Below are 16,300 nucleotides of genomic sequence, written 5' to 3'. Positions count from 1 at the left end.
TGAATAGGTATTTTCATGGTTATTTTTACAGATTGGGAAATTCAGTCAGATTCAGGGACACTGAATGATTTGTTCATACATTGAGACTTAAAGATTACAGATCTCTAGTCTATTGTACGATTGATCTCAAAGTCCAATCAAAACCTGCTGGGGTGGTACAAAAATAGGACAAGGATAAAATTTATGTAACACATTAATAAATCTACACCCAACTGATAGTTATAACCCATGTACCTGATTTAGCCTCCTTGTTGAGGTTGGTTTCTAAGCTTTAAATGAACATAGATACTGGGGGGAGGGGCATGTATTTTTTTAGACAGGTTGTCTCACAATCTTCCTGCCTCAGCATCCCAAGTCGCTGGAAGCACAGGCTGGCACCCACTACCATGCCCAGCTTTGTCTTCTCTTAATGCCTTCAGTCTACTGACTTTAAGTAAGTTGACCTTTAAGTTCAAGTGAATAGGAGACAAGATCTTCTGGTGAGTGATAAAGTGAATTTTCCTTCTACTTTGGGTCTGAGAAGCCCCCAAAATATGAGTGCTTTCTGGCATTTCATATTAATAAACCCTTTTAAACTGCCCAAAGATGAATAAGATGGTTAATGCTAGATTTGAGCTTCTACTTCTTACTTCAAAGAGCACTTCTCAATAAAGAGGTTTTTTGCTAAAAGTGGATGTATTTAGTCTATGTCTACATAAAGGCTAAATACATTAATGTCAATTTTAGGGACATTTAGGCCCAAATATATATGGCCAGATGATAGAAAGTCTAACACAAAACATACTAAGTTTTGCTTAACTTTATAGGTAGAAAATTCTTTAATAACTATCTCTGAAGAACAATCCAAGTCAACTTCTTTTAGAAGATAAGGTTTGTATAGACTGAGTGTATAAAAGGTCATCAAAAGCAGTATCTAAGAGGAACTGGCCCCATGACCGAGTGGTTAAGGCAGCCAGATCCCGCACAGCCACCCACACAGTTTGAATCTGGCTGGGTCTCATCAGATTGAAAACTATACCAAGTGTGAGTGTGTGTGCAGGGGTACCCAAAATCCCAACACAATGGAGAAATGAAGGAAAAGGGATTTTAGTGTGACCACTATTGTGGGGTGCTTTCTTCTTCTCCCTATCTCTCTCTGGTGAGCACATGCACACTCTGGCCATTTTTTTTAAAAAGAAAGAAAAGAAAAGGAAAAGAAAAAAAAGAAAAGAAAAAGTTATTATTATCTAGAAACCCTTAAGATACCAACACAGGGGACCAGCAGATGGCATAATGGTTATATTGCTGGACTCTCACGTAGTCGGCCACAGTTCGAGTCCCGGACCTGGTGACTTAAAACTCACACCGGGCACGTGGGAGTGCGTGACCAAGATCCCAAGAGGAGAATGGACTGAGGCATGACCATCCCTCCAGGGGGTTACTTCTCACTTTCTGTCTTTCTCTCTCTCTCCAGGGCATACTTGTGGCCTCTAGAAAAAACTTCTCAAAAAAAAAAAAAAAAAAGATAGCAACATTGAACTGGGATAATGTGAGAATAAACATGTTTTCTTTCTTTCTCCAAAAACATTATTTAGACAGTGAAATGAAAAAAATCCAATCAGTTTGTTGCAACTTGCTATAAGAGTCAACACTAAGCTCCTTTTGGAGAAAAGTTAATTTGAAACCAAACTAAGATATACTGAACTCCAATTTTTTCTTTATAGTCAATATTTATTTATTCAGATAACTTGATTTAAAGCAATATATTTTTTCATTGCAGAGGGAATGTATGTCTGCCACAGAGAGACAAAGGCAGGGTGGGGGGTAGAAATCACCCGCCACATGACATGTTTTTCAACCCACTGGGGCTGGGATTCAAACTGTGGTTGGCCATGCAAATCTGGTTCCCTAAACTACTAGGTTACAGGGCTGGCTCAGAAGCAATAGATTTTTTAAAACATTCCAATTCCAGCCTAGGAGGTGCAGGTCATAGCATACTGGATCACAGAACGGGAAGTTTATGCTGGACGCCACATGACCAACGTTAGATTTGGATCCCTGGCCTGGTCAGCCTGAAACACACCAGACGCATGTGCACACTCCCAAGATCCTGAAGAGCTAGAGGGCTGGAGGAAAGGGACCACAGCCTGACATATAAAATGGGTGATTCTTTGTCTCTATCTGTCTGTCTCTCTCCTCCCCCCACCATCCTTACACACAAATGCTCATATTCACTCTCTATTATGAAAACTTCCAGGGGAAAAAACACTCAAAATAGTCACATTGAACTAATCAGGTTTGTTAAACTCTCAACTTAATCCAGTGATTCTGTCTTTGTTTTAAACATTGTAGACTGCTTCTCTTGGATTGATTTGAAAGCCTGGGTTACATTCTTTTAACTAGCCTTAATGGAGATCAATTTCTAAATTATTTTATCATGGACTTGATAGATAGATAGATAGATAGATAGATAGATAGACAGACAGATACTGAACTAAGACATAATATAGCTATCTATCTATATCTATATATAGAGAGATTGAAGACCTAAAATATACCAAATAGTAGGCTTTTTCATATGTCATGGCTTCAGTGCTATAGCAATGTCATGGGAACTGATGCTAGAACACTAAAAATTAACTAGCATATGTGTATGTAAATATATAGATATAGATAGATATAGATATATTTATACACATACATGTATATATGTGTATGTATATGCATACATGTATATATGCCATATATATGCCATAAATATATATAGAGAGAGCGATAGATAGATAGATGCCATATATATAGATAGAGATTAAGGACCTAGTATATACCAAATAGTAGGCTTTTTCATATGTCATGGCTTCAGTGCTACAGTAATGTCATTGGCAACTGCTGCCAGCCAGATCATTAAAAATTAACTAGTGCTGTTCCTGGCACGCAGGTGCACAACAATTAAAGCCCTTTAACTGCATCTTCCTTAAGGAGAACTCAGATCAAAAGCTAAAGAAAAAAAAGGAGAGGGGGGAAAGAAGGGAAGGAGGAAAGGAGTATTGGAGGGAAGGTGGGAGATCTGTATTTAGTGACAAGGAAAGATGCCCATGATACTATGATACTTTTTAGAGGAAAAACTGCAAAGCAAGTTGCACAATAATTACATAGATTATGACATTGTTTTGTAAAAGCAATATAATAAAGTCATAAAGGTAATGTAAAAACACACTCATAGCACACTTTACATAAAGTCTGGGAAGATATACATAAAATTGTTATTTCCCCAGGAAACAGATTGTGACTATGACAGAGAAATGGATTCCCATTCTTATACCTGTATACCTTTTATTGCTTCCATTTTCCAAAGTTCACAAGCGTGTGTTAATTTTGTATTAAATTTCTTAATTAAAAAGAAGAAACTCACATGATAGTAAGAAGTTATTAAAAGGAAGCCATTTTAATACAACTACTGACACAAACTTGTCCAAAAATAGCAATGGCCTTCCCCTAACAAAGATGGACTCCTATCTGCTGTGACGGTAATGCTTATAGGTATCTGAACTCAAAATCAGAGACTATGTGAATCATGACTGAGGCCTGGGAGACCACAATAGAATTTTGATTAAAGCATTGTTTTGATAAAGCATCAATTTGCAGAACCAGCAGACAGCATAGTGGTTATGTCACTGGACTCCCACATGACTGACCCTGGTTCGAGTCCAGAACCTGGTGGCTTGAAACTCACATGGGGCACATGTGTGTACATGCCCAAGATCCTAGAAGGAGACTGGAAGAGAAGGGATTGTGGCATGGTCATCCCCCCGGGGGGGGGGGTGATTTCTCACTTTTCTTCTCTCTCTCTCTCTCTCTCCCTGGTGAGTGCACACATCTTAAGGCAAAAACCTCTACATTTTTTAAATAAAGGATCACTTTGCAACTTTAATATTAGCTACACCATAGAGTATAGAACTTATTTTATTCTTTTAAAAATTTTATTTAAATTTTATTTATTTTCCAATTTGACCAGAGAGAGAGAAGAAAAGTGAGAAGGCAAGCTGTCAGGTCCAGGACTCAAACCGTGGTGAGCCATGTAGGAATCCAACACCTTACCCACCATGTCATCTGCCAGCCCTGCAGAACCTATTTTTCAAAAACTGCTTTATTGGGCACAACAGTTAAGCACTGTGCATAGGGAGCTGGATTTCACATGGCTGATCACAGTTCAATTCCTGGCCCAAGGGGCTTGAAAAACATGCTGGATGAGTATGTGTATGCCCCAAATTCTGATGGGTAGAGAAATGGAAGAAAAGGGATTATGGTGTAAACATGCCCCATTTGGGAGTGTGTCCTCTCTCTCTGGCATGTGCCAACTGTCAATACAAAAAATAAACGAGCAAAAAAAATTGCTTTATTAGGGGCCAGACAGCAGCACAGTGGTAAAATGCAATGCTATGTGAGACTGACCCTTGTGAGAATATTCTGGGTTCACATCTAGAGACCTCCTGGAGTATGCTAGGTACTCATGTGCCCATGATCTGGGGTTGGCTGAGGCTTGGGGTGGATCGCAGTGTCAATACCTTGTTGGGGATATTGTGTTTTTTTTTTTCTCTCTCTCTCCTCATTTCTGTCTGTCTCTCTTACTCACAGAGGACATAAATGAATAAACTTTTTAGAAAGTTCATGGGAAAATGCAATTAAAGAATGAGTTTATTTTTAAATAAGTAAAAACTGCTTTATTGAGGTATAATTGATACTAAAATAAACCATATATTTCATAACATAAACTGTGCATTTATCAAAAATGTACATTTTGACACATTTTGACATTTGTATACACACCCTCTGGACTCAGCACCAAAATCAAGATAGTGAAAGTACCCATCACTTGCCAAAATTTCCTCAGGCCCCTCTGTAATCCTTCCCTCACTCTCAGTTACCACCAATCTGGTGGCAGAATGTTTAAGTCCTAACTAATTCATTTTGTCACATAGCAAAAGCAGACAGATGTTTCTGGAAAATACTCATCAAATACTCAGTTTTAACAGGTGCTTTCCTCTAAATTAGAATACCTTCCCAATTCTAAGTTTAAATGTCGTAATCTTTGAATCTAGTTAGAGCTGTACAGAGCCCTACTTTGCCCTTGATAAGTAGGTCTAGGGCCCAGCAGGTGGCATGGTGTTAAGGTGTTAGACTCTCACATGTGTACATCTGTGATTCAAGTCCCAGACCTGGCAGCTTGCTTTTTCACATTCATTCATTCTCTCTCTCTCTCTCTCTCTCCCTCTCCCTCTCCCTCTCCCTCTCTCTCTCTCCCTCCTTCCCTCCCTCGTGAATGTATGTGCCCTATAGCAAATTTTTTTAAAATGAAAGTAATAAATAAAATTTTTTTAAAAATTTAAAAAGAAAAATAGATCTGAAAGGTTTGTGTTTTCCTCCCAAGTACTTCCTGTTTAAACCAAATAAACATATTTAAAAATAGAAGCTATTTTGTGGACCAACAGATGGCGTAATGGTTATGTCGCTGGACTCTCATGTAGTTGACTGAGGTTCAAGTCCCAGACTCAGCGGCTCTAAACTCATGCTGGGCACGTATACGTCCATGCCCAAAATCCTGAGAGGAGACCTGGAGGAGAAGGGATTGCGGGATGGTAATCCTCCCTGGGGGGTGATTTCTCGCTTTCTATCCCTCTTTATCTCTGTCTCTCCAGTGAGTGCATGCGCCCTACAGCAAAAATCTCTCTAAAAAAATAGAATCCATTTTAAATTATATATTAGACAGTAGATATAGTTACATACATATGTATCATACATATATATATATATAATTCATAATTAGGTATATTAATCAAAATATATCTACCCAAACAGGTAAAATCACTGAGATCAAGTTACTAGGCTCTGCTTAAAATGGATTCTTTAGAACCCTAATTTGTCCTCTAATTTCCCATTTAATAAGTCTGTGCTTCAACTGACAATAATTGTAGAATTCATTAGCAGTTTTCCCAACATTTTCACCAATCATTGTCATATGCATAGATTAATTTATTCAACAATGGTTTAAGAGCCTAGCATAAACCAAGCCCTGATGGCAAGGAATGCCAAAATTATGACCTCCATCAATTATCAGTCAAATTTGAGTAAAGATTTTTAACTGCTCCCATGTTTATGTTCTGCTATGATCTCTCCAGCCCTTCCACAAACATGCATCCATCTTGCTTCTAGCCTTGGGATTAAAATCAACACTACTGAGATGACTTATTCTTTAACAGAGAATAAGTCTGTTATTCATTTGGAGAGGTAAAAAGAGTTCCTCTATTCTTAAAAAAAATTGTAGTTATTCAATAGTGTTTACACGGTGTGCATTCTAGCAGTATCTTGTGTACATAGCTTTACTAAAACATTTCACTCAACATGCTCCCAATGCCAGAATAGTTTTAGAAGATTCTCGAGAGAACATGGCTGCTTTCTCTAGTCATCTGACCACCTCATTTTCTTTGCCTCTGTATCTATTAGCAAAGCTGACTGAATAAGCACAGAATAATAAAGAAAAGGAAATGGGGACCAGCAGATGGTTGCATCGTTGGGCTCCCACTGTGGACTGTGATTTGAGTTCCAACCCGGCAGCTTAAAATCCATGCCAGGCACATGCATGTGCATGCCCAAGATTCCAAGAGGAGAATGGAGGAGAAGGGATCATAGTGTGGCCATCCCCCATGGGGGGTGATTTCTCGCTTTCTGTCTCTGTCTCTCTAGCAAGTGCACATGTCCTACAGCAAAAATCTCTCTGTCAAAAGAAAAAAGAAAGAAAGGAAGGAAAGGAAAGGAAACAGTGGAGATGTTTTCACATGCCTAAAAGGGTTATTTTTAACCTGCAGTGAAAACTCAGTAAATTTTGCAGTGTGCGTGTGCTATGGTTTACATGTTCCCCCAAACTTCAGATGTTAAGACTTGGTTGTGACAGGATTAAGAAGGTAAAAACTTAATCTGATTATGGTGTTGAAAAGGTGGAGCCTTTTAGGAGATGAGGATTAAGGACATCAGAACGGGGCCCCTGAGATTGACTCTTGGTGGGTTTATAAGGCAAGGGAATGAGATCAGAACAGAGACACATATGGACACATGGTCTGTTCTGTTCTTGCTCTCATGATATGACACCTCAGGAGTCTGCAAGACCCCCACCAGATGTGGTCTCTGGACCCTAGACCTCCAAACCGTGAACTGAATAAACCTCTATTTTTATAAATCACTCAGTTTAGGTATTTTGTACTTTTCACAATGAGACAGACTAGAACAGCACCCAAAGTTACTCCAATACCTTCTCTAGTTACAGAAGGTTCTAGAGAGATTCATGTGCTACATCTCGGTTTTTTTAGACCAGAAACGTAACCTTGAAACTTCAAAAGCACTTGAGTTATAAGCAAAGAATTCACGTACTCATTCTTTCTTGTTCTTTCTCGCTCTCATAAATACTTGCTGCCAAAGTATTAGCAAGGCCATCCACCATCAACCACCACCACCACCACCACCACCACAACAACAACAACAACAACAAAAAACAGTGAAAAGAGAAACAGAACCATCTGTATACTGAAATATTCTTTCAAAGTAACTCCTGGCTGCCTTTCATTTTATTTCTGGCTTTTGAACCTTAAAGTCAGTCATTTTGAAAACATTGAAGAAATATAAAATGATATCAACATACTTATGGAAGTCAGCAGGGCAGTATGGCCCAAATTTATTCACGTCAAATCAACCTAGCCAATTTCCAATTTTTTGGCTAGTACAGAATCCCAGTTAGTTTTGACCAAGAAGAAATATTCCACAGCTCTCCAATAAAGATGCCATGGATAAATGTTCAAGTATTCTGACATGTCATTAACACAAACATTTTGAAAACTGAGGCTGACCATATAGTCTGACTTTAAATAATTTTAAAAAATCACATCATTAAAAAGAATAGAGCCAGTTCCAGGCTTGGTGGTTAAGGAAGCTAGATCTCATGTAGTTGACTGTGACTCCAAAGTTTGAAAAACATGACCAGTGTGTATGTGTGCACACCCAAAATCCTGAAAGGAGGGAGAATGGAGAAGGAATTGCAGCATGATCACACCCCATTATGGGGGAATGCTATCTCCTTCCTCTCTCTGTCTCTCTCTGCTGAACACATGTGATAGCTGGAGATAATTTAAAAAAAGAAATTAACAGTATTCAGTTTTTCGATAACAGGAATATAGCCAATAAATGACCCTCCCAACAAACTAACTCTGAAATTAAGATGGTCTGAAAGGGATTACTGGGGACACAGAGGCTTTCCGGATAGCAAGGAAGGGACTTTTAGAGGCTCACTGCCATTCAGCAATGATACATTGGAACAATAAAATATAGAGACAATCTTTTCTACTATTACTCAAAGAAATTTAGTTTTAAAGTACAGTTCAGTTGAGGGCATTTTGATCCCGAAATGAAGAAAAGTGGATTCATGTTCATTCATCTCTTCGGGCAATTTAATTTCCTGTTTTCTTTTCCCTTATGTTAAGAAAAAAGTCTAATATGTAGTTATGTGGTAATGTTTATAAAAGCAATGTACTCTGAGTGTTTCTGAAGCTAATAGAAAATAAATTAACTGTGGGATAGCAGGTAGCATGGAGGTTAAGGCAGCTGGACCCCACATGGCTGACTGTGCAATTTGAGTCCCAGATCTAGCAGCTTTAAAATCACACAGAGGGACCAGCAGATGGAGTAATGATTACATCACTGGATTCCCACACGGTCAACCACAGTTTGAGTCCCAGACCCAGTGGCTTCAAACGCATTCTGGGCACCTGTGTATGTATACCCAAAATCCCAAGAGGAGAATAGAGGAGAGGGGATTGCAGCGTGGCCAACTGCCCTAGTGGGTGGTTTCTGACTTTCTGTCTCTCTGTCTCTCTGTGTGTCACTCTGGTGAGTGCACGTGCCCTTATAGCAAAAAAAACTCTCTCTTAAAAAATAAAAAAGCACAGGGCACATATGCGTGTGTGCCCAAAATCCTTAGAGGAGAATGGAGGAGAAGAGATGTAGCATGGTCATCCTCTCTGGGGGATGATTTCTCTCTCTCTTTTGCATGCACATGCATGTGCATGCATAAGCATACACACCCTATAGCAAAAAAATAAAAGAAAACAAAAAAGAAAAGAAGTTAACCTAGGGGCCAGACAGTGATGCAGCTGTAATGTAGCTCGACCCACATGGGAAAGGTCGTGGGTCAAGTGCTAGGGCATCCCTGGGCATGCCAGGCATCTGCATGCCTGTGATCTAGGCCTGTTGAGACTAAAGGTAGATCACAGCATGAAAATCCTGTTGGGGATGCCTGTCTCTTCCTCTCTCTCTCTGTCTCTCCCTCTGTCTCTTGGAAGAAACAAATTTTTAAAAAAAGAAAAGAAACTAACCTAAAAACGATATGTGTTAGGCCTTTCTGTGCAAATGCATTTACATAACTCTGTGTGCTAGTGTGGATAAGAGTCATTCCATGATAGTGAGGGAGGGAGTTATTTAACAGAAATATGTACAGAGCAGCCAGTAGACTGGTTGGACCAGTCTGTTGGTCTTTTGCCCCTTCTTCAGCACCAGGAACAATGGTTTTTGGAGAGTACCGCTCTCCTGACAAGAACACTCCTTTATCCCTTGAATTAATTTACCATAATGCTATTAAAGAAAGCTCTCTGCTTTCTCTTCTTCCCATGCAGGAAAAAAAAAAAAAGAAAGAAAGAAAAAAAGCGATCAGGGATTTAAATGAATGTGGCTAAGTATGTCCCATAATTTTGCCTCACTCAGTGGATAATTCAAGTACTGTTTGTGGGAAATGCCTATTATGAAGTTACCAGAGTTTTGCTACTCTGTTTTAGCTTCACCATCTGAAAATTACCAGCCAAATTCCTGTCCACCCATCGCCACCTACAGGGGAAAAAGCAACCTTCACATGGAACCCATGCTTTGCACTACTGAACAGTTTCTGGGAGCAGCATTTTCCAGTCTTTCTAAAATCTCAAGGGAAACTTATTTGAACACGAGCCCCGGAGAATAGGACATTGATTACCCAATACCTTATGCCGAAAAGGCGATCAAGGGAGGAGAGATTGGCGAAGCCACAGTTCATGTGAACTCTTCATCGTGGGCCACTGTGCTGTGGCATTCTAACCAGACAACACTCTGCCAGAGAGAAACAGGTACAAAGTCAAAAGTAGATGAAGTCGTTAAAAAAAAAAGACAACTGCATATTTGCAATTTTCAGCATTAATAGCAAGCGAGATAGATTTACATCATTGTACTTAAAGTATCATCAGAATCTGGGTTTTCAACCTGTTTTATTAGAAATTCCAGATATTGCTATAGTCAGCACATATCTCATTTTTCATGCCTACCGATAATTTCTATAGAAATTGTAGAGAGAGAAATACTATTAGAAAATAGAAATCTTGGGGCTCACAGGTAGTGTGGTGGCTGAGGCATTGGATTCCCAGGTGGTCAACTGTGGTTCAAGTCCCGGACCCAGCAGCTTGAAACTCACGTCAGATGCATGTGCATACATGCCCAAATCCTGAGAGGAGAATGGAGGAGAAGAGATTGCAGTGTGGCCATCCCCCTGGGGGGTGATTTCTCACTTTCTCTCTCTCTGTCTCTCTCCGTCTCTCTGGTAAATGCAAGTGTCCCATAGCAAAAATCTCTCAAAAAATATTAAAAACTCTACTGAGAGTTACTATACATTTGATCAGATATACTCACAAGTTGGATTTGATTTTCTGATTTTTTTTCTTTTTTCTTTTTTTTTTTTTTTTGAGGGGTTTTTGTTTTAGGGGTGCGCTCACCAGAAAGACAGAGACAGAGAGACAGAAAGTAAGAAATCACCCCCCAGGAGGGATGGCCATGCCGCAATCCCTTCTCCTCCATTCTCCTCTCAGGATCTTGGGCACGCACGCACACGCCTGGCGTGAGTTTAAGCCACCAAGTCTGGGACTCAAACCGCAGTCAACTACATGGGAGTTCAGCAACATAGCCATTACACCAACTGCTGGTCCCGATTTTGTGATTTTTTTAAAAATTTTTTTGAAACAGTATTTTTCTCTCTGTAACAGTCCTACTATTGTTCTATACTACTGCAATGAGAAAGAGCCCTACCATGAAAATCTTCATACGAACCTTATTATTTTATTTTTCAGGTTTTTGCCATAGGGTGTGTATGCTTGTTGGAGAGAAACAGAGAGGGAAAGTGAGAAATCACCCCCCAGGTGAGACAGCCACACCACAATCCCTTCTCCTCCACTTTCCTCTAAAGATTTTGAGCATGCATGCACACATGCCCCATGTGACTTTCAAGCTGCCAGGTCTGGGACCTGAACCACAGTTGGCTACGTGAAGGTCTAGCACCTTAACCACTCTTGCCACCAACTGGTCCCAAAAATCTTAATACAAATCCTTAAAATATATATTCTCTGAAAATATAACGATGTTGCGAAGGCCATGACTCATTTTTTTGCATAGAAAAATATGGCATGACTTTCCCAATGACCTAATATGTCAAAGGGTAGGAATAAATTCACATGGCTTGTTACATATTGTCAGATTGGTCTCCTGAAAGATTAAGTCCATTTATCAGGCCACCAGCAGAACGGATATGCCTGATTCCCTTGAAGCCCTACTCATGCCAGATCATTATCATTTTTTTTATTAGTACAGAATGGTAACTTACAGCAGCTTTAATTTGCATTTAATTTCATGCAGGCTCAAGCTCCAGTCAACCCTTATATTGATGTTCAACAGGCAATTCAATGTCTCCAGTTAAACTGGTCTCTCTACCTAACAAGTGCATCAGGGCTCTTAATTTCCATCCCTTAAACTTGTCCTCCACCTCCTATTTGCTCCCCTCTACCCCATGACTCCTGTCTCCTGAAATGGAGCTATCCGCCACCCCAGTGCTCAGACTTCACACATAGGAGTTTTCCCTCTCCTTCCTCTCTGCTTCAATTCTTCAGCAAGTCCTTCTGACTCCATCTTTACCACACAGTCCAAATCCACCTCAGCCTTCACTGCTGGCCCCCAGGCCAAGCCACCATCATCTCTCACCTGGATGCCTGTAACCACCTCCTAACTAGTCTCTCTTGTACCCTTGCCCCCATTGATTCTACTCTATACAACAGTCAAAGTAATTTTTTCTTTTAGAGATTTTTGCCATAGGGCAAATGTGCTCGCCAGAGAGACAGAGACAGAAAGTGAGAAATCACCCCTCAGGGGGCATGGCCAAACCGCCATCTTATCCTCCATTTTCCTCTTGGGATTTTGGGCACATACCCACGTGAGTTTCAAGCTGCCAGGTCCAAGATTTGAACCATGGTCAACCACGTGAGAGTCTAGCACCTTAACCACTATGTCACCTGTTGGTCCCCAGAGTAATTTTTTTTAAACTTGAGTCTGATCATGTTGTTCCTTTGTTCTAAATCCTCCAGTGGCTTCCCATCATTCTTTGAGTGAATCTGAACTGTTTACCCTCAATATGTCCCCTGCCTACCTCTTTCAACTCATGCTGTACCCTTTTCCCCTGCTGCCATTGGTCTCTCCATCCCAGCCCCACTTGCCTTTGTACCATCGCTCAGATGCATCAAGTTGACTCCTCAGGGCCTCTGTACTTACTAGTTTCCTCTGTGTGACAAGTTCTCCCCACAAACCTTCTCATGGCTGGCTCCCATTCATTTTTCATGTTTGACTTCCTGAACTTTCTGAAACACTGTTCCCGTTCCTATCATTTGGAAGCCTATCACCCTCCATTTAATTTTCACTGTAATGCTGAGACTTTCCAATCATCACCATGTGTATTTGTTAACATGTTTTTCACCAGTTTGTTTTAAGTTCCATGAGGGCAGAGACTGGCATCTGCATGGTTCACCATTATATCTTCAGAGCTGAGAATAGTGCCTCGCACACATTAGGAACTTAATAATGCTAAATCTGAGACCAGCAGATGGTGTAGTGGTTATGTTGCTGGACTCCCACATGGCCGACAGTGGTTCGAGTCCCAGATCCAGTGACTTGAAACTCAGGCTAGGTGCATATGCATGCATGCTCAAGATCCCAGGAGGAGACTAGGTGAGAAGGGATTGAGGTATGGCTATCCCCCTGAGGGGGGATTTCTCACTTTCCTTCTCACTGTTTCTCTCTCTCTCCCTCTCTCTCTCTGCCCTAAGGCAAAATCCTCTACAAAAAAAAATAATAAAATAATATTAAATCTTACATAAGACAGAGATTTTCTGGGGCAGGGAGGTGGCGTAGTGGTTGGGGATGCTGGACTCCAACGTCGCCGATGGTGGTTCAAGTCCCAGACCTGGAGGCTTGCTTTCTCGCTTTCCCTCTCTTTCTCTCTTTCATACTCTGTCCCTCTCTGGTCAAATTTAAATAAATTAATTAATAAATAAATAAGAAATGACATATCTATTTTTAAAAAAGAGAGACTTTCCTCAACAACTACATTTATAAGGTATTACTTCCGTATTTAAAATACCAAAGACCATTAGTGAAATAATGCAGACTTGTTTTTTTGTTTTTGTTTTTGTTTTTTTGGACTCCTAGAGCTATAACAATTTTCAGTAAGCCATGAGCCTCATGTGAGTTGTATGTACCAAGAACCTATTCCATTTAAGATACTTTGGGGCTACGGTGATGAATCACCCTCAAAGAACTGAGTCTATAAAGAGAAAGAAATTGACACAATTAACTGGAATCTGAGATAGAAAATGGTAAATGCTCGGACCAGCAATTGGCATAATGGCTATGTCGCTGGACTCTCATGTAGTCAACCGCGGTTCGAGTCCCGGACCTGGTAGCTTAAACTCACGCCAGGCACGTGTGTATGCGTGCCCAAGATCCCAAGAGGAGAATGGAGGAGAAGGGATTGCAGCATGGCCATCCCCCCAGGGGATGATTTCTCGCTTTCTATCTCTCTGTCTCTCTCTGTCTTTCTGGCAAGCACCCTGTATCAAAAACCTCTCAAAAAAAAAAAAAAGAAAAAAAAGAAAGAAAAGAAAAGAAAAGAAAAGAAAAGGGTGAATGCCATAGGGTACTTGGTGCCACAGATAAGAATAATGGCTTTAACATTCTTTCATATCGAATGAGTGTTAAAATTCCTGGAAATTGAGGGCTGGATGGTGGCACAGAGGTAATGTCGCACTCTGTTGAGGCTGACCTACAAGGGAAGGTTCTGGGTTCATGTATGGAGACCCACTTGAACATGCCAGGTGCATGTGCCCATGATTCAGGGCTGGCTGAGACTGGGGGGTGGATTGTAGCATCAAGACTCTATTGGGAGTGGTCTCTTTCTGTCTCTGTCTCTTTACTCATGAAGGAAATCAATTAATAAACTTTAAGAAAAAAAGAATTCCTGAAAACACTCTCTGAAACACTGCTCCCACCTCTGTCATTTGGGAGCATATCACTCCATTGAATTTTACTTATTTTTAATTGTCAAAAGGTGTGTGGCATGCCAGACATAGAGGGAGAGAAAAAAATCATCCCCAGTAGAGTATGGTCATGTCACAATCATTTCTCTTCCACTTCTCCATTCTGTCAGGATTTGGGGCATGCAAGTGCATGCACCCAGCCTATTTTTGAGAGAGATTTTTGCCATAGAGTGCTTGTGCTCACCAGAGAGACAGAGAAAGAGAGACAGAAAGTGAGAAATCACTCCCCAGGGTGGATGGCCATGTCGCAATCCCTTCTCCTCCATTCTCCTTTTGGGATTTTTGGCATGCATGCACACTTGCCTGGTGTGAATTTCAAGCTGCTGGGTCCAGGCCTCAAACTGCAGTCAGCCACATGGGAGTCTAGAGCTTTAATCACTGTACCACCCACTGGCCCTAACATCCAGTATATTTTTCAAGTCACTGGGGCTGGGATTCGAGTGGCCGTGTGGGATCCAGACCTTAACCTCTAGGCTATGGAGCTGGCCCTGTTTCAGTGGTTTATAAGTGTGCCAATGCTATTCTGTTTGAGGATGTTGGGCCATGCCTAGGAAGAGCTATAGTTACCATAATAACTGCCGTACGGAGGAGCTCCACTGCCATTTGGTAAGCAGGAGGCCAACGATGCTAAACGTCCTGCGGTTCCTAGACAGACCTGCACTGTGAAGAACTCCCCACCCAAATGCCAACACGGAAGTGGCTTCACCTGTCCGTCTAGAACATGAGTGCTTTCAGAAACTTCCAGATTAATATTAAGGCATCAGCAAAGTCATGACATATTTTTCTATGTTTTTCTGTACAAAAAAAATGTGTCATGATTTTTCTGACAACTCGATTTTTTTAAATTTACTTATTGATTAACTGACTGATAGATTTTTGCTACAGGGTGTGTGTATTTGCCAGAGACACAGAGAGACAGAAAGTGTACAGTCACACTCAACCCCTTCTCCATCCTCTTCTCAGGATTTTGACCACACATGCACACACACCCATCACAAGTTTAAACTGCCAGGTCCAAGACTTGAACCACAGTTGACTACATGGGAGTCCAGTGACGTAACCATTATGCCATCTGTTGGTCCCCACGCTACTTTTAAGATAGTCACTTCTGAGTGTTCTTCCTTCTGAACTCTTTTTTATCATGTTGACCTAGATCCTACACACTTCAAGTTTTCAGCAGAAAGGAAGCCTGAGTTCAGGTAAAGGATGAGGAAGGGGCTGGATAGTGGCCCAACAGTAAAACAGAATCTCTGTGAGGCAGACCCATGTGGGAAAGTTCTAGGTTCACAACTGGAGACCTCCCTGAGTACACCAGACACGCTTGTTCCCATGATCCAGGCTGGCTGAGAGTTAGGACATATTAAGGCATCAAGACCCTTTCAAGGATGCTGTCTCTCTCTCTCACTCTGTCTTTCTCACTCATGGAATAAATAAAGTTAAAATAAAATAGGGAAGAGGATAGCAAGGCCCACCAGAATGTCTCTTTGAGTCCCTAGTGTAGCAGGCTTCCAGCCAGCGGTCAGAGAAAGGTACCACCTATGGATAATACTCAGTCTCTAGCAGTCAATCCTCCCACAGTGAAGTCCACAGCATCCCTGTATGTTAGGATTATTTGCACTTCACAGAGACAGATCTGGTGCACATCTGACAATTCCTGAAGTGCACAATAAGAGAACAAGCTGGGAACCAGCAGTTAGCGTAATGGCTATGTCGCTGGACTCCCACGTAGTCGACCGCGGTTCGCGTCTCGGACCCGGTGGCTTAAATCTCACGCCGGGCGCGTATGCGTGCGTGCCCAAGATCCCGAGAGGAGAATGGAGGAGAAGGGATTGCGGCGTGACCATCCCCCC

The 16,300-nt window shown here is 41.1% G+C and overlaps 1 protein-coding gene across 1 annotated transcript in view; it reads right to left on the bottom strand.

Moving 5' to 3' along the window:
• Positions 1 to 16,300, bottom strand: part of LOC102495724 (A-kinase anchor protein 17B) — a 38,750-nt gene that overhangs the window by 15,589 nt on the left and 6,861 nt on the right. Inside the window, exon 2 of the mRNA XM_014584106.2 lies at positions 10,050 to 10,155. Coding sequence (XP_014439592.1) covers positions 10,050 to 10,102 — 53 coding nt within the window. The 5' untranslated portion in view covers positions 10,103 to 10,155. The remainder of the gene's footprint in view (positions 1 to 10,049; positions 10,156 to 16,300) is intronic.

The sequence above is a fragment of the Tupaia chinensis genome, unplaced genomic scaffold (genome assembly GCF_000334495.1).
Source record: "Tupaia chinensis unplaced genomic scaffold, TupChi_1.0 Scaffold145659_1, whole genome shotgun sequence".
Classification (NCBI taxonomy): domain Eukaryota; kingdom Metazoa; phylum Chordata; class Mammalia; order Scandentia; family Tupaiidae; genus Tupaia; species Tupaia belangeri.
Note: the sequence above shows the minus strand (reverse complement) of the source record. Positions and strands in the feature narration are given on the sequence as shown.